We start from the raw sequence: 24,675 nt of genomic DNA, 5'->3' as shown, positions 1-24,675 counted from the left end.
TGACATTTTAGCGATTTTACCCCCTTCGTGACTCCCCTCCCTACCTGCCCTCCATTACCCTGTCCTCTCACCTCCCATGCCGCGCTGCGCTACGCAAATTTCCCCCGGATTTTTCCACAGATTTCATCCATTGAAATAAGCCCTATGCCCTATACTTATACAAAATAATATATACCAAAAAAAAATCAGGTAAGTGATAGTGTTATACACCAGGAATTGGCTAATTATCACCTGACAACACCTCACGTGCATTCATTCGCTACATTACCACGCTAATTTCCCCTTTGAATTATGCCTTGTAATCGATGTCTGTAATAAAAATATATATCAGAAAGGAAAGGAGAAGCCTAAGTGATATTTACATTCACCTGGAACTACCTATTTCTTTATGTATTGCCGAGATTTTCTACCTATAAAAAATTAGCATGTAAGTTAGCAGCAGTCAGCCTCAGTGTTCATTGTCAACCCTTCCCTTCTCAGATAAGCCGCGGCATTTAGTTCCTTGTCCTCCGCTGTAATGAAACCATGTCGCACTTGCGCCCAGCCATTCCTGCCGCTTCTGCGCCCATTGCAAAGGGCCCCGTGACCTCTACCCCTAAGAAAAGTAGTGAGGGAAGCAGGAAAGGCCTTAGTGACTCTGCAGTGGCACGTGAACTTGCAGAATTGTCCATGGTGATGATGGACAGTGATTTTGACAATTCGAGTGAATCGTGTGATGAGCCAGGTGAGGTTATCGTGCCAGAAACTGCTACAACGAGTGCTTCAGTGTTGGAAATAGTCTCTAGCTCCAAGGGAAAGGAGCCTTTAGTGCAGCAAGGCAAGGAATTTGGGAAGGGAGTGAAAAGGCGGTGTGTTAGCCCCAGAACAATGCCCCCGCGTGACCCAGCCCGCCATGAGTCCCGAGTGCATTCACCTCCCCGTTTCCCAAGCCCCACTTCACTCATTTCTTCATCATCATCGGCTGAGTTATCTCCGGAGTCTTCGTCGTCGGAGTCACCACCAGCATCAACAGTGAAGGCAGGCCGTAGAGGAAGAGGTAAATCAAGGACAGTGAAAAGTAGTGTAGTTAGTAGGGTAAGTGCTGTACGGCAACCCAGGGTCAGTGCGAGTGACCTTGAACGAGATAAATCTGCCTCACAGCCAACCTCCACCGCCACCACCACCACCCGCCCTACACCGCCACGACAGGGAATCCTGGACACCTTCGCGTGGACGGAAGGGTCAGATTTTGTGCCTGAAAATTTAGTAATTGATGACAGCTCCTCAGGAGTTCAGCCTGCCTTCACTATTGACGAAAATGCTGAGTGTGTAGACTACCTTTTGGCCTTCCTAGATGACGAAGTCATGCAGCACATATGTGATGAGACCAACAGGTATGAATCACAACGTGCTGCAAGTGGTACAGGTGCAGCCAAGATGCAACAGTGGTCCATGCTGGGAGTGCAGGAGCTGTATGTGTTCTTTGCCCTCATGCTTCTCATGCCACACTCAAAGAAGCATGAGTTGGAAGAATACTGGTCCATGGACCCCTTACTACCCTCACCCACCTTCAATAAGTACATGGCCAGAGATCGCTTCCGGAACATCATGGGAAACCTGCACTTTGCCGACAACGATGTACCTTCCCAAACCGACCCACTCTGGAAGATCCGGGAGATTCTGAGCAGAATGAAGGATAAGTTTATGTCATTCTTCCACCCCTTTCAGAAGGCTGTCATTGACGAATCCTTGGTTTTGTTCAGAGGACGTCTTCGGTTTGTTCAGTACATTCCAAGCAAACGCCATCGCTTTGGAATTAAGTTCTTTGTACTGTGCGACTGTAAGATGGGGTACATCCTTGACTTCGTCATTTATTCAGCCATCACTGTCGATCTGGATAAAACACACCCCCTTGGCTTCTCAAGCTGTATAGTGAAAGTGCTCCTAGAAAAATATTTTGGTGGGAATCATGTGCTGTATACAAACAACTACTATACAGCACCGAAACTTGCCAAATACCTTTCTGAGCACGGCATTGGCTCCTGCAGCACTGTCAAAAGTAATCGTGCCCACTTCCCCAAATTCACAGAGACAGGAACCTCGCAGCGAGGAGACGTGCACCTACGCAAGTCTGAGAAGATGCTGGCAATATGGTGGCATGACAAGAGGGTCGTGCACATGCTCACCACCGTACATAAGGGGGAGATGACAGACAGTGGGAAGGTCGACCGTGGGACAGGCAAACCTGTGATGAAACCTGATGCTGTGTTGGACTACAATATCAACATGCGGCTGGTGGACAAGTCCGACATGATGATTGGTGAGATCGACTGCCTCAGGAAGAATACTAGGTGGTACAGGAAAGTTTTTCTGCATCTCATAGATATGACGATGCTGAACGCCTTCATCCTGTACAAGATGAAGGTCAAGCCACCCAAGTCCTTCTCCCTGAGGTTGTTCGCCAGGACTTGTGTCCAGCAGCTGCTGGAAAGATATGGTAGGGTGACAGCACCAACTCCAAGGCGCCATCCAGTAACACTTCCCGACCGACTTGAGCAGAGGGCGTATATGGATCGGCACAGACTTGAGCTTATGCCTGCCACAGGGAAAAGGAAGGTTGCGATTCGCAGGTGTCAGGTGTGTGCACATACCACCCGCCACACACCTGAGCACAAACGCACCTCTTGGAGTGCGCTGAGTACCAGGTTCCCCTCTTGTGTTACCTGCTTCTTCGATTACCACAGACAGAAGCAGTTCTAACAGTGCAAGTGTGAAATGAGAATAATTTGGAAATAATGTGTAAATAATGTGTAAATAGCAAGTGAAAGCAATGGATGTTCAGTACATATGACTGAACAGTGTATTATAGTTTTATCTTACTGAAAGTGACAGTGAATAACATAGTGTAAGTAAAATAGAAGGGTAAATATTGAAAATAGAATAGAAAATGTAAATAGTAATGTAAGTAATTAGTAATATAAGAATATGAGTACAAATAATTTATGTTATAACAGTGAAAGTGAATCCGTGGCTCTCTACGTATTTTACTGAATGAAAAACTGAATGACTTCAATGACAATAAACTAATACGACTGAAGGAAACTTATGGACAAAGACTCCAGATATATATAAGTGTGATATAGTAATAGAAATATAAAGTGTGAGAGGTTTTATGAATAATAAATGACAGAGTACCAAGAGCGAACTAGCGCAAGTGCGACGGTCAGACGCGCTCGTAATTTCCATTGCTTTCACAGTGGTTTTTTTTTGGAGTATGGATCCCAAACTACTTGAAAATCATAGAGTAGTGTTTATAGTGTTTATATCTGGCTGTGGTAATCATATTACGGGTTGTCGGGAAGTGTAAAGTGGAGACTTCGTTACCCAACTTCAGAGGTCTCCACAAGTCCTACGGTAACCGACGAAGGCTCAACAAACATTCCAGGAGAAAGCTGAAGGTATGTGCCATAAGCATATGTAATTTTAATATTCTAGGACTAATAATTGATTTTTGGCAAATATTTTTTGAGAGTCTGTCGGAGCCCGAATAACCCCGCGGGACACGCAAAACATCGGTAAACATGCCCGCGGTGTAGGGGTTAATGATGTTTTACCATTCTTGAAGCTAGTGCTTATGACTGTGGTCATATGAGTGGCTACTCAGCAGTTTTTATTGGTGTTGGTGGAGGTGCGCAATCTCTGAGTGCTTTCTAGTTAATGTCTGTTCTTTTGATATTGGTGGTATCATGACTCTCTGATGATGTTTCTAATGTGTGATCTTATGACAGTGGTGAAACTGACTTCCTGATGGTGTTTTTATTGTTTAATTTTTTGTTATTATGACTGTCTGAAATTGTTTCTGTTGTGTGATAAATGCCTGAAGTTGTATGTACAGTGTGATCTTAAGGCCGTGTTGATATATGACTTTCTGATGATGTTTTGACCATCTGATCATTTGACATTATGACCGCCTGAAGGTGCTTCTATTGTGTGATCTTACGACAGTGATAACAATATGGTGTTTTTATTATGTAATCTTATGATGGTGCAATACTATGACTGCGTGTCACTGTCAACGACTTTATGTATAGTGTTGGCTGTACGAGCATTTTTATTGCAATTCCAGACACCATTATGGCCTCATTAGCGAAGAAACATCAGTATAATGAAAGTTACAGTCAGTATGGATTTACCTTTATCATCAACAACAGGTATGAATTTCTACAGTGTGTTATATGCCATGTGGTAGGTGGGGGCACTCACCATCCATTCACTCAATGTAGTGCTGCTCTCGGGTGTCTGCCTTTTCCTCTCCTCCATCCTTCTTTCCTTCCATCCTCTTCTGTCTTTTTTTCCTTCATTCTTTCCTTGTCTTTCTGCCTACGGGTGACTTTACACTGCCTCTTCTCTTCTTCTTTCCTTCATTCTTTCCTCTCCCTTCTGCCCGTGGGTGATTACACTGAGCGACAAGCCAAATGGATTTCTGTACACCATGAAACCATTTACTATGCTGAGTGGTATCCATATACCCAAATTTTGGCACCTGGTGGTTTAGTGGGTAATTATTGAACTCCATTCAGAGCCAGTGAAGGGTTATATTCAAGGGGTGACTGGGGTTGATTGCTCATGTAATGCCACTCAGGGATGAGTGAGGCTGGTCACTCTCATCTTAAATGTCAGGACCAACTGCCTAGCCCTGGGCTCCTACGCTCATCATAGGGCAATGTAGGATAGGATGATGGATGGATGGATGGTTATATGTCACAAAGTTTCATCACTGGAGTGCATGAAACCAAGCTTTTTCAACTCCCAAGTGACATCTGAATGGTTGTCATTCGAATCTAAAAAGTATGAACACTGCCTTCTTCAAGCAAAAGGAAGAGAAACTGAAGTGAGCACGCTCTGATCAATTGTTCGGAATAGTTAACAAAATGAATGTAGGTTACATCAATCGCACATTGTATCACTGAGAACTGCACAACGGGGGAAAAAAAAAAAATCTCGACAATGCAGAGAAGCTTATTGTCCCTTGCTCGGCTATAAAGATATAGTCTGCTGTGTTATTGGATGTGATGGTGAGCAGAAGGTCACATCAGTGCCCCTCTTAAAAATGATACTGTTCATTGATGAATATTAGATACCTCTGAATGTATCAAAGAACAAGTATTTGCTGAAATAAATGGGATATCTTTAGGCAAATTTGCAATCCAGCTTGATGAACTGACTGACGTAACTGTTTGTGCCCAACTTCTGGTGTTTGTACGACGCATCAGCAGTGGAGATTTCAAGGAGGATTTCTTGTTGTCAAGCTTTGGAGTCAACTACAAGAGGTAAAGACGCTTTCCATAAGTCTCAAATTCTTTAGGGGCTGAAGGACTTTCCTGGAATAACTTATGTGTACGCACAACAGATGGCACACCAGCAATGCTTGGTCACTGATCACAGGATTGAGGATGAGTGAATGAGTTAAATCCTGAAACAGGGCATCTTCACTGTATGCCTCACGGATATACTCTGGGATCTAAAACTCTCCCACCAGAGACAGAATTAGTCCTTGATGATGATGTGCACATTGCAATACCCTCAAGTGCCCTAAATACATGACTCTTCCATCTCCACCTAATGTGCCATGAGTTGGGAGGAGATGAAATGTTACTGTTTCATACCAAGGTTCGCTAGTTGTCATGATGGAATGTGGCATCAATAGTAGACTCACAGAAGGATAAGCTTTCTGAATTCTTTAAACGTGACAACAAGACAAAGGTCGCAAAGCTCACCAAGAAATTGTCAGAAAACCAGTGGCTCCAGAAGCTGGCCTACTTGGAGGACATATTCTTATGTCCAAACTCGTTAAACTATCCCTCCAAGGTCGTTTACCCATTCATTGTTAATGTGCATCTTCTCCCAGATAACATGCAAGAAGAATTCCTAGAGCTGGTGAAAAACTCTGTTAGAAAAGATGCATCTGAAACATTTCCTCTGACCAAGTTCTGGTCTAAAATGAGTGAGTTTTACCCTGCTGTAGCTGATGTAGCAAGGAAGAGTGGCTGTGCGTGACAGAAATAAATGGAGAGAAACTGTGAATGAATAAGTGATGACGCAGCCCTGAGGGGATATTCTCCCGCATTTGGTCTGATCAGCTACTCAGGTCAGGTGCGGGTAAGGGGATGGGTCTGTTATGATGTGGCAGGGGTAAACCAGCTCTGCTGTCGGGCCCTGCTGCGGATGTCACTGATTGCATTGCGCAGTTGACCCTTGTGCGGTGTGGTGCAGTGAGGATCTGTCCGTTCTCCCCTTGGGGCTAAGATGCGAATGAATGTGTCTGAATGGATGAGTAAATGGGGAGTGTGTCGTCCTGTCTCGGCTACCTCCCTTTCCTTGGGGGAAGCAGCCTAGGCATATAGATAGATAGATAGCAGCCGATGTTGCTGTGAGGTCTTTGCTGACATTCTCTATTTTGTATTTACCTTTGTGAGCTTGGAATTTCAATGCTGCTGAACATGAAAACTGAACACTGACCATGGTTAACTTGGAGCATGACCTTCGAGTGCGTCTGTCTAACACTGCTCCTCAAATTGAGAAACCTGTTTGCACAAAACAGGCACAGCCTTTACAATGAAATTTAATACTGGTTGTCATATCCGAAACGTGATGTTAATGCTTACATGCCAAATGATGTAATTATTATACTGATAGCCTTACAATAGCTGGTATAATACCATTCTACATTGAATTAGTGCTAAGGTTTATTCTTCACAGAGTAACTACAGTTTTACTCCTGTGTAGAATCACTGTACACTGAAAATGATGTTACTGCTTAAGAGTCATTACAATATCATCTATTTGATAACATCCACTGTAGTATCAGTGCATACTAAAAAATTAGTCTTAATATACAGTATAACCATTCTACATCAGCATCAGGTTAATGGGGGTATGGGTAGATGGTCTATTAAATCAAGGGGCATTTTGTGAGAAAAAGGTTGAGAACCCTTGTTCTAAGGGTCAGTGGGCCTCTCTTACCTAGCTTAACAAGGTCACATTTGCCACTAACCCTTGCAACTCATGAGACATTATGTGACAAACATTTCCCTCCTCTCTCTTTTTATATTTTCTTCTCTCCATAGGTTACATTTCAGAAACTGCTTGGTTTCCAGTACAGTACTGCTATTTTTTGCTGTAAAATGGTCAAACGTTACTAATCTCTAACTCATCATAGCAGCATGATGACAAAAACTACCAAGGTCTTTGGTGTCCTGAATTCAGTTTTCAATCACTGTATAATATTATTGTAGTTTTTTACAGTACCCCTTCCATTACACAGTGAAAATGAATTGAAGATGAGAAAAAATCATGAATTTGCTCACTGTTTAAGTATTTAACCCAACATAAACCCCATTTTCCAAAGTTCCACGGCCAATCATGGAGACTTTTATTTAGCTTTATGGATCACTGTTTCTAGCACGCGCTTCCTCCATACAGGCTGTAGAATCGAGAGACCACTGTAAGTCATTTTGAATGAGAAATATGGTTTAAAAATGATGGGTGATGGTGACATATCATATTCATAATTCACTAACAAAGTAATACCTCACCTTGACAATTTTGGGGTCCTTGGTCTCTGCAGCCTGAACTAAAGGGTAGAGAACCTGGGAGGTAATCTGGGAGAGAGATGATTGTGGATTCATGGAGGCTCCACGTACTTTGATAATTGCCTCCTCACAAGACTGCAAGAAAAATGAATAAAAACAAAATAAAAATGCTTGGAAGTTTCATTAAAAACATGATGTATCAAAAATATAACTTGTTAAGTACTAGAAAAAAAAAGGAGGGGGGGGGGGTACAGTAAACTGCTTCTTTTATATCCCAGCATGTATGTGGATCAACAAATTGCAACAAAATGGTACAGATCTGGCAACATTTCTCTAACAGGAGCTTCAAATAAACCATCTCAGCTGGTTGGACTCTGGAAGCAAATAATAAACCAACTTTGCTGAGCAACAAGAAAAACATAAATACAGTACTCTGTGACAGGGCAAATATGAACTAAAACTATCTATCTATCTATAGCCCGATGCCCTAACCCTGCAATGGGTGGCCGCAGACAAAATGCCTCGAAGTCGCTCTGTCACCCACCATTTGACTACCCTCTCCCCAACTCACTCTCCCCTCTCTCATATACCTCTCAACTCCATCCCTCCACCTCATCCTCAGTCTTCCCCTCCCTCTCTCTCCCTCCACCTTACTTACATACACCCTCTTAGTCAGTCTTTCATTCTCCATTCTCTCCACATGTCCAAACCACCTCAATGTATTTCTCCTAATCTTCTCTACCACATCCACATCCACCCCACAACCTTCTTTCATTTCTTCATTCGTCAACCTGTCCCTCCATGTCACTCCACATGCTCCTCTCAAGTAACTCATTTCCATTGCTCTCACTCTTGACTTGTTCCCCTCTTGCAAGGTCCACTCCTAGCTTCCATACGTCAGGGTAGGGATCACAATACTATCATGCAGTGACTTCTTAACTTCCATACTAACCTCCCCATTTCTCATCACTGCTTTCAGTGAACCAACAATCTTCCTTCCCTGCTGTATTCTTTCAAGCACTTCATCCCCCAAAGTTCCATCCTTACTCATCACACCACCGAAGTACTAGCATGCACTCTATCTATCCATCTATTCCCAGACGCCTCAATCCCGTTTGGGGTGGCCACAAACAAATCGCCTCCAAGTTGCCCTGTTCCCCGCCATTTCACTGCTCTGCTCCCAACTCACACCCCCTCTCTCATATACCTCTCCACCCCATCCCTCCATCTCATCCTCAGCCTCCCTCTCCCTCTTCCCCCCTCCACCTCACTCACATACACTCTCTTCGTCAGTCTTTCACCCTCCATCCTCTCCACATGGCCAAACCACCTCAGTGTGTTCCTCATAACACTTCCTATCACATCCACATCAACACCACAATGCTCCTTTATATCCTCATTTGTCAGCCTGTCTCTCCATGTGACTCCACAGGCTCCTCTTAAATAACTCATTTCCACTGCTCTCACTCTTGACTTGTGTCCTTCCAACTATGTCCAAGCTTCACTTCCGTACGTTAGAGTTGGTATCACAATACTGTCATGTAGTAACTTTTTCACTTCCATGCTCACTTCCCTGTTTCTTATCACTGCTTTAGAGGAACCAGCAACCTTTCTTCCTTGCTGTACCCTTTCAAGCACTTCACCCTCCAAACCTCCATCTTTACTCATCACACTACCCAAGTAATTAAACGTATTCACATTTTTCAATTCCTCACCATCCAACCTTGCTGTACATTCACTGACTTCACCTCTCTCAAAAACCATCACTTTACTCTTCCCTACATTCACCTTTAGATTCCGTTTCTTACACACTCTCCCAAACTCATCCACCAAGCCTTGCAGCTCCCATTCGTCTTCACTCAACAACACAGTATCATCTGCAAACAACAGTACAGGGAGTTTCCAAACACTATCCTCTCTCACCAGGGCCACTCCAACATCCACTACCCTACCTTGTACCTTTTTTATTACCCCATCCATGTACAGATTGAACAACCATGGAGACATGACACATCCCTGTTTCAAACCAAATTTCAAAGAGAAAAATTCACTTAGTTCACCATCCTCACACACTGCAGCCTTCGCACCATCGTACATACTCTTCACAGCATTCAACAACTTCCCATCTACTCCATATATTCTTAACACTTTCCAAAATCCTTGTCTATCCACTCTGTCATATGCTTTCTCCAAATCCATGAAAGCCGCATACAACTTCTTTCCCTTCTCTAGAAACTTTTCCACTAATGATCTAAGAATGAATATCTGATCTACACAACCTCTTCCCTTCCTAAAGCCTCCCTGTTCTTCTCCAACTAATTTCTCTGTTCTTTCTCTAACTCTGTCTATAAGTATTCTACCATACACTTCTCCTATTATACAGTAATCACTCTAATATCCGGACGCCTAATATCCGAACATCCCCACTATCCGGACATAAGAATGTTTCATACTGTACTTTTTTCCATACTATACTTACCTCATTTCACTCTTTAGTGTCCTTTATTGGTGTGAATAAGGTGTTAGGAGCTATGCATGTGCAGTAGGAAGGTGTTTTTCTGAGTTAGGCTAGGTTAGGGTCCATAAGTACCAGTCCAGGAGCCAGTCACCAGAATGTTTATTATTGTATGAACCTACTTCTAAACCCTCATTTTATGTTTCTTTTGCATTTATTTCAGTCATTTATGTGCCTTATTGGTGTGATTTGGGTCTTAAATAGGTCCTATGCATGTCCAGAGGGAGTTGTATAGGTGTTTCTCTGAGTTAGGGTTCATAAGTACTAGTCCATAAGCTGGGGCCCAATATCCGGACAGAACCAATATCCGGACCTACCTATGGCTCTATTACGTCGGATATTGGAGTGATTACTGTACTAAGAAGACAAATGTCCCTATGATTACCACACACTTCTTTTTCCCCTTTTTGCTTTGTACAAGGGAATAATTATACCTGACTTCCAATCCTCCGGGACTCTACCTTCCTCCCAGGCCAATCTGCACATCTTCCACATCCATTCTACTACTATCTCTCCCCCATGCTTCAGCATTTCACCACACACTCACATTCTCCATATCCTCACCATCCAACCTCACTGTGCATTCTGTGACTTTATTCCTCTCAAACACCATAACTTTATTTTTGTTTACATTAACTTTCAGATTCCTCTTCCTACACACTGTCCCAAATTCATTCACCAAACCTTGCAACTCCCATTCATCTTCACTCAACAATACTGTATCATCAGCAAAAAACAACACTGGAATCTTCCACATCTCACTCTCATTCATTAAAGCCACCCCCACATCCACTGCTCTACCTTGCACCTCCTTTACAACCCCATCCATGTATATATTAAACAGCCAGGGTAACATCACACAACCCTGTTTCACTCCCGCACTGAGATCAAAGAGCTCACTCAGCTCACCATCCACTCGCACCGTAGCCCTAGCTCCTTCGTACATACTCTTCACAGCACTCAACAATTTCCCCTCCACTCCATATATTCTTAATACCTTCCACATACCTTGTCTATCTATTCAGTCATAAGCTTTCTCCAAGTCCATGAAGGCAGCATACACTTTCTTTCCCTTCTCTAGATATTTCTCCACTAAACACCTTAGAACAAATATCTGATCTACATACCCTTTTCTCTTCCTAATTCCCCCTTGTTCTTCTCCAATTAGCTCCTCTGTTATATGCCTAACTCTATCAATGAGTATTCTACCATATATTTTTCCAGTCACACTAAGAAGGCAAATATCCCTATGGTTACCACACACTTCTCTCTCCCCTTTTCCTTTGTATAAAGGAACAATTATACCTGATTTCCAGTCCTCTGGAACCCTTCCCTCTTCCCAAGCCAATCTACACATCTTCCATATCCACCCCACTACAATCTCACCCCCATACCTCAGCATTTCACCACACACTCCATCAATTCCTGGGGCCTTTCCCATATTGATCTTCTTCACTGCTTCCACTACTTCTGCCCTACTGATCTCTTCCTCCCTCCTCTCATCTGTTCTTCTCCCAGCCATTTCCCAACCACTTATACTCACACTGCGGTCACTCTCTACATTCAACAAATCCTCAAAGTGCTCCTTCCATCTCCTCAATTTCTCTCTCTTCTCCATCAACTATCTATTATTCCTATCTTTCACTCCCCTACTGTTACTTCTTTCACACTGATTTACTTTCTTTACCTCCTTCCAAAACAATTTCCTACTCTCCCTCCATTTCATACTCAGATTCCTCCCAAACTCTTCATCCACTCTCTTCTTACTTTCCTTCACCAATCTCTTCACCTCCCTTCTCCTGCTCACTTATACCTCTCTCTTCTCTCTCTCATTTTCTCCCCTACCTCTACTCATTAGCCATTCACTATATGCCTTCTTCTTTTGTTCCACAGCTCGTTTCACCTCATCATTCCACTATGCTGTCCCTTGCACATCCCTGCATTTCCTCCTAATCCCACACCAACTTCACACACTACGCCTATCTCTTCCACGAATATCTTACTGTACATACGTCTTCCACCCCTTCCATCTGCTCTAACTCATACCTTCCCAATCTTTCTTCCACACTGCTCTTAAACTCTGCCATTTTCTCACTACTGTATCTTGCAATTTCTCCACTCTTCTCACAGGAACATTACCCCATTCACAGTTCATGGCTGTTTTTAGTGATGGCTTTATCCAGTGAATCAATTATACCGTAACACTCTTCCTTCTGGCCACTTCACTTATTAATGCCATTAATTCATCAGGGGAAAAGTTAGTGGTAGGTGGAGGCACTCACCATCCACTCACTCAATGTAGTGTTGCTCTCGGGTGTCTGCCCTTTCCTCTCCTCCATCCTTCTTTCCTTCCATCCTCTCCTGTCTTTCTTTCCTTCATTCTTTCCTCTTCCTTCTGCCTGTGGGTGAATCTACACTGAGTGATAAGCCAAATGGTTTCCTGCAAACCAGGAAACCATTTACTATGCTGGGTGGTAACCATATAACCAAATTCTGGCACCTGGTGGTTTAGTGGGTAATTATTGCGCTCCAATTGGATTGAGCTGGTGAAAGGGTGGTTGGGGTTGATTGCTCATGTAATGCCACTCAGGGATGAGTGAGGCTGGTCACTCTCATCTTAAATGTCGGGACCAACTGCCTAGCCCTGGGTTCCTATGCTCCACATGGGACAATGTAGGATTGGATGATGGATGCATGGAAAAGTTAGGACGGGCTCACGGGCTGGGAGTATTTCTTTTCTTCCATGCACCCTCGATGAGCTGGTCTAATTTGGTTTGCTGCCCTCCCCCCTCTTTTCTCTCGTACACCTTGATGAGCTGGTCTAAACTGGTTTGCTGCCCTCCCCCCCCCCTCTCGTAAATAATATGAAGCAGTATGCACCGAAATCATACAAGAGTGGCTGAAAGTGTTATTTTATATTATATTGTGAATCACTGTGAGAAAATACAAGTGATTTAGTGATATTTTTTGCGATAATCAGAGAAGTCATGATACTAAGCACATTAGCTAGCAAATATTTTTGCAGTTGCAAACTGTGCAGAACTGCTATGAAATGACTCATGACTTTACATCAATAAGCTTTAGAAAAGTAAGTGGTTATAAAAGTCATTCATGAAGTCTGATAAAGTATGTAATGATTTTCCTCACACCATTACTGTTTTGCTAAAGTCGAACGTAAACGCTGTAATGTCGTAACAAAATCATAGATGACTGGCCAGAAATGTTTTATTTTTATTATTATTGCAATTACTCTGATGAAGTAATGTGGCTGTAACCCTATTTTGTACTTGTGCTCTGGTGGAAATTTCCACCTCCTTGGGATATTTCCTGGGTCAGTCAAAACACACCTTGTATTCTCTCAAATCATTCTCTGTGCCTGGAGTGCCAACCGACAGGCAGTTTGTTGAAAACGATAGTAGAAAGATTGACCTTTGTCTGACAAAAATTTTAGCTCTCAAGATTAAAGTGGGTTAAAATACGAGTTGAAAACACACAATTTTTTTCCTATTTCTCCGCAATGAGCACAGTCAGTATGTTGTCATCACAGCCCCTGCAGCCAAAAGATTAAGGGGGGTCCAGGGGTGTTTTTAAGAGGGGCAGCAGATATCAGCGGATTTTCAACATACACGGGTGTCTCTGTTACCTAATCCCTGTGGATGTTAAGGGAGCACTGTATATAATGTATACAGTAATCCCTGTACTATAAGGACGCCCACTTTCTGGACATTGTGGGCCTGGACCTTCGGAACCCAAAAATGGCCAAAAAAAGAAAAAAAAAAAAACTCCAAAATCCAAATTTTTTCCCACTTGCAATTTGAAATTGGCGTGCAGCACCGCGTGCTGCCGAACAGCTGTTGTTTATGCACAGCCCCTCCACCCCTTCCATCCTTCCTCCCCCCTCCACAGTCAGGGTTGCCATTTGGTATTTTTCATCACCAAATGTGGGCCAATTTGGTGTTGAAAAGTTCGTTTCGTAGTGAATCAGCATGATCCATTACTAAAGAGATTTTTCACATGTATGAAGATATAGAGAATGGAGATGATGGACTATCTGCTCTCTTTGATTAATCTGCTAGCATACACAGTGCAAAAATAAACATGCTGCTGATTATAAGGAGAGTGATTATAGATATTCATCGCAATGGATGTCGCACGTGCTTGTTTTGTGAATAAAGTGAATAAACTGCAATACCTCACCACAAGACCACATGGGAATTTACAGTGTTGTGCAGTGTTAAGAAATAAGAATTCAGAGTGCAAAGGATTAAGTGAGGAGTGCAAAGTGGTGGTTGAAACTGGCATGGCGCAATTAAGAACAGAATGTGAGGTGATAAACAATTATAACTCACAGTGCAAAGATATAAGTGAAGCACAACACTGGATTACTGTATGTACTTCAAGAGCATTTTCACCACTACCAGAGTCTTAGAGGAGGCGACCACAGATTTGTTGTAAGTACCCTGGACACTGGGAAGTATTTTCCATACTCACTTCTAATTCCTCATTCTCTGGTTCCTTTTCATTTATTTCATGCTTTATGTCCATTACTGGTGTGAATAGGGTCTTAAATAGGTTTAAATAGGTGCTATGCTTATCAAGTAGGGAGTTATTTAGGTGGTTTTCAAAGTTAGGCTGGGTCAGGGTCCATAAGTACCAGTCCAGTAGGCAGGGGCCCACTATCCAGATGGGACCACTTTCCGGACATGCCTTTGGCTCTGTTACATCGGATAATTGAGGGATTACTATATATATATATATATATATACAGGAATCCCGCATATTTCGCGGTAGTTACGTTCTTGTAACCCCCGCGAAAATTCAATTCCGCGAATACTCTATTAACAATTGAATCTTACACTTGTATCCACCATGCTGCCCATCACACAGTCCACGTCCATACTGATTGCGAGACAATTCGCCGTCAGACAATTCCCCGTCAAAACATGGACGATTCCCCTTCAGAACAATTCGCACCCTGGACGATTCCCCGCCATTCTATAAATATACTAATCAAAACTTTCATCAATATACTTATTATTAATTAATCAATACTTTAATAACTATATTTCAGGGGGATCCAGCAAAGTCTATGTTCAGTAGCGTAGGTTCTGGATATTACTTATTAGTTGCACCTTTAGTCAATAATTAACTTGTTTCTTCCTCGCTGTAGTCGCCTTTGAATTATATTCTAGTGTCACCCATAGCTATCTTCATTAATGAAGGCGAATTGTTTTGTGTTTGTTGTGACTGCGAATTGTCCCGAAACCTCCATAGTCATCCCGAAATACCTTCTTACAAGATTGAAAGCACATACTCCATTATGAAGGAAAAACGTAAACACCGTACTGTAATACACAATTATCTACACATTTATTCACAAAACAGTACAAAATAAAAAGATGCATTAACTGGTGATAGCAAACACTCGCACGGTCGTTTCTTAGCTTGTCCAGTAACACAGTTTTCTCTGCTAAGGTCATAACTTTTCTTGATCGTTTTGTCACTTTGGAGTTCTTACTAATTGTATTGTTAGCCTTTGGTGAGGCTGGCTTACGTCCTGGGGCCATGTGGAAAGCAAATGGGAGGCAAGAGGCTCATATCATAGTGTGGTTACAAGCACACCAGCCACTTATGACAGTCAGGCGTGGACTGGTCCGACTGAGGAATGCGGGACAGAGAGCAGTGTTGCCATATCCAAACAACGAAATTATGCTAGGGCAATGAAAAAATTATGCTAGATTGAGCAAATTTGTTCCAAGTAAAAAATGAATTATGCTAACTTGAAGCTAAATGATAAAATTCTATACATATTTGTGCAACATATTAATTATGTATTGTTTACTATGAAAATATTAAAATGAACCTACATACTGTAAGAGGATAAATATTGGTATCTGCCCATACTGCTTTTTCCCACGAAACTTACGTTTTTCTGCTGGATTTTGATGTGATTCATTCGATTTTGAGCATCAATTCCGTCGGAAATAACCAGATTTTGAGATATGACCCCCCCCCCATCCCCCTGAAATAATGGGGGATCTTTGGGGAATCGGGGGTTATAGGGAGGGGGGGAAACACAGAAAATGGTCATTTCCGACTGAAATGAAGCTGAAAATCGAATGAATCATACCAAAATCCATCGGAAAAACCTAGGTTTCATGGGTAAAGTACAAAGCTCAAACTTATCCTAACCTAACCGAACCTAACCTAAAACCTAACCTAACCTAACCTAATCCAACCCAACCAAGCCCAAACTGAAAGTAACCAACTATTCAAACATCTTCTTACCTTATTCGTCTCTCTCTCTCTCTCTCACTGATTTGTAGCTTTTATAAAATTATTCCAAAAATATTCCATTCCATTCTAAATTATGCTAGAATGATTCTAAAACTTCTAATATGCTAAAAAATATTCCAGACTCGAAAATTTGATCAAAATTATGCTAAAAGAATAAAATTATGCTAGATATGGTAACACTGGCAGAGGGGCCACGGGGAAGGGACAGAGGGTGGCGTGAGTTTACCGCGCTACAATTGGAAGCTGCGGGAATTTCAAATTTTTTGTTTTCTGTATATTCAAGGATATTTTTGTTGAACTTATTGATGCTAAGAAAATCCGCGAGAGGGCAAAACCGTAGACAAAAAATCCGCAAAAAATGCGGGATTACTGTATATATATATATATATATATATATATATATATACAGTAATCACTCTAATATCCAGACGCCCAATACCCGAACATCCCCACTACCCGGACCTTATCGTCCTAAGATCCAACATTTCCAAAATCGTCCGGGGGGGGGGGGATCAATTTTTTGCCGTCCGTAATTTGAACTTGCCGCGCGCGCCGCGGGAGAGAATTGTTTTGGTTCGTCATTCCTCCGACGTCCGATAGAGCGCCGCTGCAACCTCCCCACTTCCCGCCTGTCTCTCACCGCGACTGGACCTACGCTCTTCGAAATGGCTGCCCACGTGCTCGCTTTTGTGGTGATGCCGTACTTGCTGCAAGGCCTCCTGCTGCTCTCGGCCCTCCTCTTAGTGTGTGTGATGATGGCCCCGCCACCTGAGAAAAGGAAGAGAGTGGTGCTGACTCTGGAAAAGAAGAGGGAGATATTGGAGAAAGTTGATGCGGGTTGGTCTTCTTCCCGCATTCTCCGCGAGTATAACCTGGCCCGGTCTACTTTGTTCGATATCAAACGTTTCCGAGACAAACTCATGCAGTACACGGCTGACTTCTCATCGAGAAGCAAACGCAACGTGGAAAGGAAGGTTATGTTTACCCCCAAGTTTGCACAAATCGACCGATCCACGTTGATTTGGTACCGACAGCAACGTGCAGCTGGTGTGATGGTACGTGGAACGGAGCTGAAGGCTGCTGCTGAGAAGTTTGCAAGGCTTCACGACGCCCTAGACTTCAAGGCATCCGAGGGTTGGCTCTTCGCATTCAAGTTGCGACATGGCCTTACTAACCGTAAAGCACATGGCGAAGCATTGAACGCTAACGAGGATGGAGTGGACGAGTTTCAGCACAAGGTGAAAGGCTTGATCGACAGGGAGGGCCTCACTCTCGGTCAAGTCTATAACGCAGACGAAACTGGTCTATTCTATCGCTCGCTGCCAACGAACACTCTAGCCGAGGAGAAGGAGAAGCGTGTACCTGGCCGCAAACTTTCTAAGGAACGGATATCTGCTTTGTGTTGTGCCAGTGCTAACGGCATGCACCGGCTTAAGCCCGTTGTTGTTGGCCGCGCAAAGCAGCCTCGGTGCCTTCATGGGGTGATGGATGTCCTTCCTGTCGTATGGTACCATTCTTTGAAAGCATGGTTCACAGCTGTGATTTTCAAAGACTGGTTTCACCGTCACTTCATCAAGGAGGTCATCCAGTACCAGACGAAGACACTGGGAATCCCTCACGACCAGGTAAAGGCTCTCCTTCTGCTCGACAATGCACCTGCCCACCCGTGCGACAAGGACTTGGTTGCTGAGAATGGCCGTATTAGGTGCTTGTTTCTGCCACCTAATACGACTGCTCTCATTCAACCCATGGACCAAGGACTGATCGTGGCAACAAAGCGCCTGTACCATCGGAAGTTCCTGGACGAGGTGATGGTTCTTCTCGAGGACGAGGACGAGCACAGGGAAGGACGTGACACTCGAGGCAAGCGGACTTTGGAAAACCTTCGCCGCTACAACATCAAGTCTGCGCTGTACAACTGGGCTAGTGCATGGAAGGAAGTCCCTGTGAAAACTCTTGAAAATGGTTGGTCTCGTCTGCTTCTCGGAACAGATGTGGAGTACGATTTTCTGGGCTTTGACGTAGATGACTTCCATGCACGGCTACGTACGCACGGCGACGTTGTTGATGTGGACGATGTACGTGAGTGGTTGGACGACGACGAGGGCGATCCTGGGTATCAGACGTTGTCTGATATCGAGATCGCGTCTTCGGTTGCTGGTGTCAGTCCCGAACTTGAAGATTCCGACGACGAAGGCGACGATGATGCGGACTCCTCTCAGCAGGACACTACTCCAGCCATTCCCAAGCTGAGCGCACTCTGGGAACATCTAGAGTTCGTCCTAGACTACCTGGAACACCAGGACTGCGACAGGGAGATGGGGCCCTTGGGACTCGTGGAGGAAGTGTGTGCTTTCAGGCAGCGCATCATCAATCACCAGAATCGTCGGTCCTTGCGTCAGTCAACGATTGACAGTTTTTTCAGGCCCGTGACCCCCGCTGTGCCAAGCCCTGGCTCCACTCCGTTGCCTCCCCAAGACAGGCCCTCATGCTCCGAGCCACAGCCCAGCACATCAGCCACGATGCAGTCACAGCTCGACCTGAGTTTGTGGCTTTCATCAGAGTCTTCTGCAGTCGGTACGCCATCACCACGACCCAGCGATGCACCCCTTGGTCGCCTGCCAGTGATACTCTCGGACTCTGACAGTGAATAAACAGCAAGAACTTCTCCACTAGACCACACGGGAATTTTGAGTGTTGTGCAGTGAAAAAAACGGTGTGTTGTGTTAAGGTTTTCGAAATGAGAGAAAAGACTCAGTGGAAACTAAATTTAACGTAACTAACCTTCTTTGTTTTGGCTTTGGAAAATAAAAAAAACTTGGGAAAAGTTAATCTGCAACACTAAATTAAAATGGAACATTATTTGGACTAAAGTGAACACTGTGAAAAGAACGGACTTCTGTGTGTTATTGACTAAGTTCAGTGCAAGACTTCAGGAAGAGTGTACTGCAAGTGCTTCAGGAAATCGTTCTTATTGTCAGAGTCAGAGAGGAGGCGGTTATTCATCGAGGTGGCCAGGGACTTGCTGTAAGTAGCCAGAATGTTTGATACTGTACTTTTTTCCATACTATACTTACCAGAATGTTTCAAACTGTACTTTTTTCCATACTATACTTACCTCATGCATGTGCAGTAGGAATGTGTTTTTCAGAGTTAGGCTGGGTTAGGGTCCATAAGTACCAGAATGTTTATTAATGTATGAACATACTTCTAAACCCTCATTTTATGTTTCTTTTGCATTTATTTCAGTCATTTATGTGCCTCATTGGTGTGATTTGGGTGTTAAATAGGTGCTATGCATGTCCAGAGGAAGTTGTATAGGTGTTTCTCTGAGTTAAGGTCCATAAATACAAGTCCATAAGCTGGGGCCCAATATCCGGACGAAACCAATAACAGAACCTACCGATGGCTCTATTACTCCGGATACTGGAGTGATTACTGTATATATATATATATATATATATATATATATATATATACACACACACACACACACACACATATATATATATTATATATGTTTCTCTTGCCTTTTCAAAAATTATATACTCACTAACACTGTCTCCTGCTAACTGTTTCTCATTGATGAATTTAAGCAATACAGAGATAGCCCGATTATCCGGGCTATATGGTGTTAAGGGGTGCCTGATTAATCCGAAAGCACGATTAATCTGGCGGAAACACAAGTACTGTACTGTTAAACTGATTTATTTACCGGTAAATGTACACTTAAGTACCAGAAAGACCTTTCCAGTTCAATGTATATTCCTCCATCTTGTTTCAGTATTTTTCAGACTATATTCAGTTCGGTAAATCACGTTTTCTTACTGAAAGATTTCCTCCCTGTTAGTATCGTCACGTTCTAAAGCTGTACCTACGATTGTTTCCAGCACAATAGACGAAACTCATCGTACTCAAATGTTGACTTCGTTTCCCAACTTCCCAACTGAAGATTAGGTTAGGTTACATTATTAGGTGCTGTTAAGCTAGGTTAGGCCAGGTTGAAACACTTAGATTAGAACAGTGTCTTCTGCCATTACGTTAACGAATCAAAGAGTCGTCACACCAGAACAGATAAAAACAGCGGGGAAAGATTTAACAAGAAATGTTTATTTACCAACCCAGAAATAATCAGAAAAATATAACCGACTATCAGGATGAACTGATTTGGTAAGGTGCTTTTACTGCTTACAGCAAAGCGTATGTTTACCCCCCTCAAATACTCAATGTTCGTGAGTTCAGAAATTTGTGTGCTCCCGTGGCAGACCTTGAAACCATTTTTTCAAAGTTATAAAGTCAGTTTCTTTTTCTTACAGATGTGAAAAGACTCGTCTGGTACACCTGGCTTTTTCCCCTCCTCCCTAAACCCATCTTGTGATTTGTTATGATTCGTGAAAGAAAATTAGGGGGCATGTTACATTAGAATTTAAACATAAAGTTAGGGTGCATGTTACTTTAGCATTTAAACACATCGGCGAAAACATCTGGGATGAAAGGACCGCCGAGCTGTTTGGGATGGTAGAGTAGGGTCGTATAAACATACCAGTGACCTTGGTTCCCTTCCCATAATTGTTCGCAGTTTTTATGGCTCACCCTAACTTAACGTTACTGACACCGGTACAGTAAAGCATTGTTCAAGGCTAGCAGCCGTAAGGGGTTAATGGAATACATTATTGTTTGTATCAATACTCTCTCTTTCACACATACACGAACGAACAAAAGAATGTGAAATAAATGTACACTTAACTGTAATAAGCAGAAATAACTGTATGCTCTGTCGGTCCGAAATGTGTTGGGAAGCGACATCGAACAAAGAATGTGGAACTGAATGCCACCTTACGAGAACACTTGAGATGAAAGTATTTTTTCTTATTAGTTCCATTTCGTCCCCTATAATTGTGAAACTCGTAAATTTTCGTCCAAGCATACAGCCTAATAACCTTGCCAATTCAATTCATATTCTCTAGTTTGTTTTTGTATTTTTCTAGTTTGTTTTCTTATTATCATAACGTTCCTTAAGCCTTACCTACGTTTGTTTCCGGCATATTGGAAGAAACTTACTCATAATTAGGGTGCATGTTACATTAGCATTTAAACATATCGGCGAAAACATCTGAGATGAAGTGGCAGGCCGCCTGACTGAGATTGTAGAGGAGGGTTGTGAAAACATACCAGTGACCTTCGTTCCCTTCCCATAATTGTTCGCAGTTTTTTACAGCTCTCCCTAACCCAACATCCCTGACACCGGTACAGTAAAGCATTGTTCGAGGCTGACAGCTATGATGGGGTTAATGGAATGCATTATTGTTTGTATTAATACTCTCTTTCACACATACAGTACACTTAAGAACGAACAAAAGAGTGAACAGTAAATGTAAGAGGAAGAAATAACAATGCTCTGTTGGTCCGAAATGTGTTGGGAGGCGCGATACCTAACGAAGAATGCAGAACTGAATGCTAACTTACGAGAACACGAGTATTTTTTTTTTTTTTTTCTGATTAGCAGACATTCTTGTTTCATTTCGTTCCCTAAAACTAGGAAACCCATTACTTTTCGTCTAAGCATACAGCCTAAAGACCTCACCAATTCACTTAATATTCCTCCAGTTTGTTTTCTGTGTTTTTCTATTTTGAGGGTAGTAAATTACCTTCTCTTGCTGAAAGATTTTCTCTTTTATCACGTTCTTTAAGCCGTACCTACGATTGCTTCGGGCATAATGGAAGAAACTCATCGTACACAAAAGTGGATTTAGTTTCCCAATTTCCCAACTGGAGCCCAGGTTAGGTTAAATTAGGTTAAATTATTAAGTAGTTAAGCAAGGTTAGGCTACGTCAGGAGTATCAGTTGCCTCACCAAACTCCATCCTACCACCCTTGTGATCGAGTCGCGGGCAGGAGGTGTGGGTGGGGGCAGGGTGAGCAAGACTCTCTGGTTTATCCATGCCTCTCTCCCTAGAAACTGGATGCTTCCTGTTTAAACCAGAGCTATCGTACGGATAATTCTATGAATTACTGTACCACTGAACCATTGGGTCACGGCCCGGATATACCGAAAGCTGGATAATCCGAGCCTGGATAATTGAGCTTCCACTGTAATTTTTCCACTTCTTCAATTATTTTCCGCACCACTTTCCTCTTTTCACTGCCAGTAGCCGTACTGGATGAACTTGCTTTCTTTGGAGCCATTATTAGGGGCTAATACTGCACTGAATCAAGAAAAATGTGAAGCACAGCAGGACAACAACGTTGACGAACAACAAAGGTGGACGCGTGACTGTCGGTCGGCCAGCTTCCCTTCGTTCGGCTACGTTCAGGTTGGTCGAGGTTCGATATTTCGGTCGACCTCTGGAGCAAAAATTTCTTGAATTTTTTCATCGAGGTCCGATTTGTTCGACACGTGAGACGTTCGAGGACCAAGATTCCACTGTATATATATATATATATGTGTGCGTGTGTGTATATATATGTGTGTGTGTGTGTGTGTGTGTATATATATGTGTGTGTGTGTGTGTGTGTGTGTGTGTGTGTGTGTGTGTGTGTGTGTGTGTGTGTGTGTGTATATATATACAGTAGAACCTCTTTAATCCGGACCCCTTTAATCCGGATTTCTGTTAATCCGGACAAAATTTAAAAATAATAAGCTCCAAAAATATGTTGAAAGTAATTCTAAAGTCATTTTCAGTATCGACGCGGAAAGCGATCGTCATTCGTTTAGTCTCGGATCACGCTAGGTCGCAACTAGGGCGCCTGTTTAAACACACGCTAGCATTCGTTCCATCAACTAGTTCACCAACCATTTATATTTTTACGCTGTATTTCAAAGGTTAATCCTCCTTACCACGCCCCTTAATGCAAGTGTAGCTTCTGTAATGAATAAAGGTGTTAAAAGGAGGAGTTTGCTTACACAAAAATGGGTCAGAATATTCTGCAGTGTTTAGTGATTACTGTAGGTTATTTTTTGTACTTAAATGTGCTTTACTTGTACATCAAACATTAGCTTCTTGCCCATATGGGTGTTATCAATATGCCAAAGATGACAATGTATTTTTTGCCTACAAAAGTTTTATTTTTATTCCAAATATTAGTTAATTAATTATTATTATTTTTTTTTGCCTACATGGGCCTTAGTCACTTACTACAATTTAAAATGTAGGCTAGTTTCTTGTAATGGCCTTACTTGTAAATTATGCAATACAAAACTATCGTACATGATTAGTTTTGTTATTTTAGTACCGGTATCCTTTCATCTTTTGCAGTTACGTAGGGTTGACATATGCCACATATGTTAATAATTAACAAACATACCATATGTAGATAGAGTTTGGTATGAACTGGAGACTACCCTGATGGTCCGGACAATCTGCTAATTCGGACAACCCTTCCCCCCATATAGTCCGAATGAGAGAGGTTCTACTGTATGTATTTACCTATTTGTATTTACCTATTTGTAGTATACAGGAATTGAGCAATGCTCGTGTTGTCCTGTCTCCATATCCACATTTATCAAGTCTACCTTTACACACATGAATGTTTTTCTCATGCACCACCTCTTTGTCTAAGTCGTTTCAAATATTTAAGAATATACCTAATTGTGATATACACGGAATGTACTATGCTCGTGGGTTTCCGTCGCTGTTTCCCAATAAGTCGAATTTAACTTTAAACTCGTTTAAGTTTTTAGACTGGATGATCTCTTTGTCCAGGCTATTCCATAAGTCTATACTTCTGTAAGGAAAGCTATATTTCTTGATATCCTTCAAGCAGCTTGACTTTTTCAATTTCATTCCATGTCCTCTTGTTGCTCTCTTATCCCATACAAACAGATCTTCTTTGTCAATTTTATCTACTCCCACCATGGTCCTGAACACCGCAATCATGTCTCCCCTCTTTCTCCTTTCCTCTAACGAAGGCAAATCCAGTTTTTCCAGCCTCTCTCTGTATGACAGGTCTGTCAGACTGGGGACCATCTTGGTTGCTGATCTTTGTATTCTCTCAATCTTGTTTATATCTTTCTTTTTGTGTGGGGACCACACTACCGCTGCATATTCTAACCTGGGGCGGATCATGGCCACTATAAATTTTTTCATCATTTCCTCATCCATATAATGAAATGCTACTCTTATGTTAGTCAAGAGCTTATAAGTCTCTCCAACTATCTTGTTAATGTGCTTTTCTGGTGACAAACTATCTTGGACCAGCACTCCCAAATCTTTCTCTTCTCTCCTTTTTGTGATTAATTCATTACCCAAAAAATAATTCAGTGGTGGTCTCCTGGTACTTTTACCCATTTCC

The 24,675-nt window shown here is 42.5% G+C and overlaps 1 protein-coding gene across 1 annotated transcript in view; it reads right to left on the bottom strand.

Moving 5' to 3' along the window:
* The window catches only part of LOC145415010 (protein MON2 homolog), a 1,148,323-nt gene that overhangs the window by 1,099,359 nt on the left and 24,289 nt on the right, over positions 1-24,675 (bottom strand). The window contains exon 2 of the mRNA XM_080284427.1: positions 7,575-7,706. Coding sequence (XP_080140553.1) covers positions 7,575-7,706 — 132 coding nt within the window. The remainder of the gene's footprint in view (positions 1-7,574; positions 7,707-24,675) is intronic.

This window comes from Coenobita brevimanus, chromosome 101 (assembly GCF_032717465.1).
Source record: "Coenobita brevimanus isolate Jiangsu-jjx chromosome 101, ASM3271746v2, whole genome shotgun sequence".
Lineage (NCBI taxonomy): Eukaryota > Metazoa > Arthropoda > Malacostraca > Decapoda > Coenobitidae > Coenobita > Coenobita brevimanus.
The sequence above is the reverse complement of the archived record's forward strand: the minus strand, read 5'-3'. Positions and strand labels throughout refer to the sequence as shown.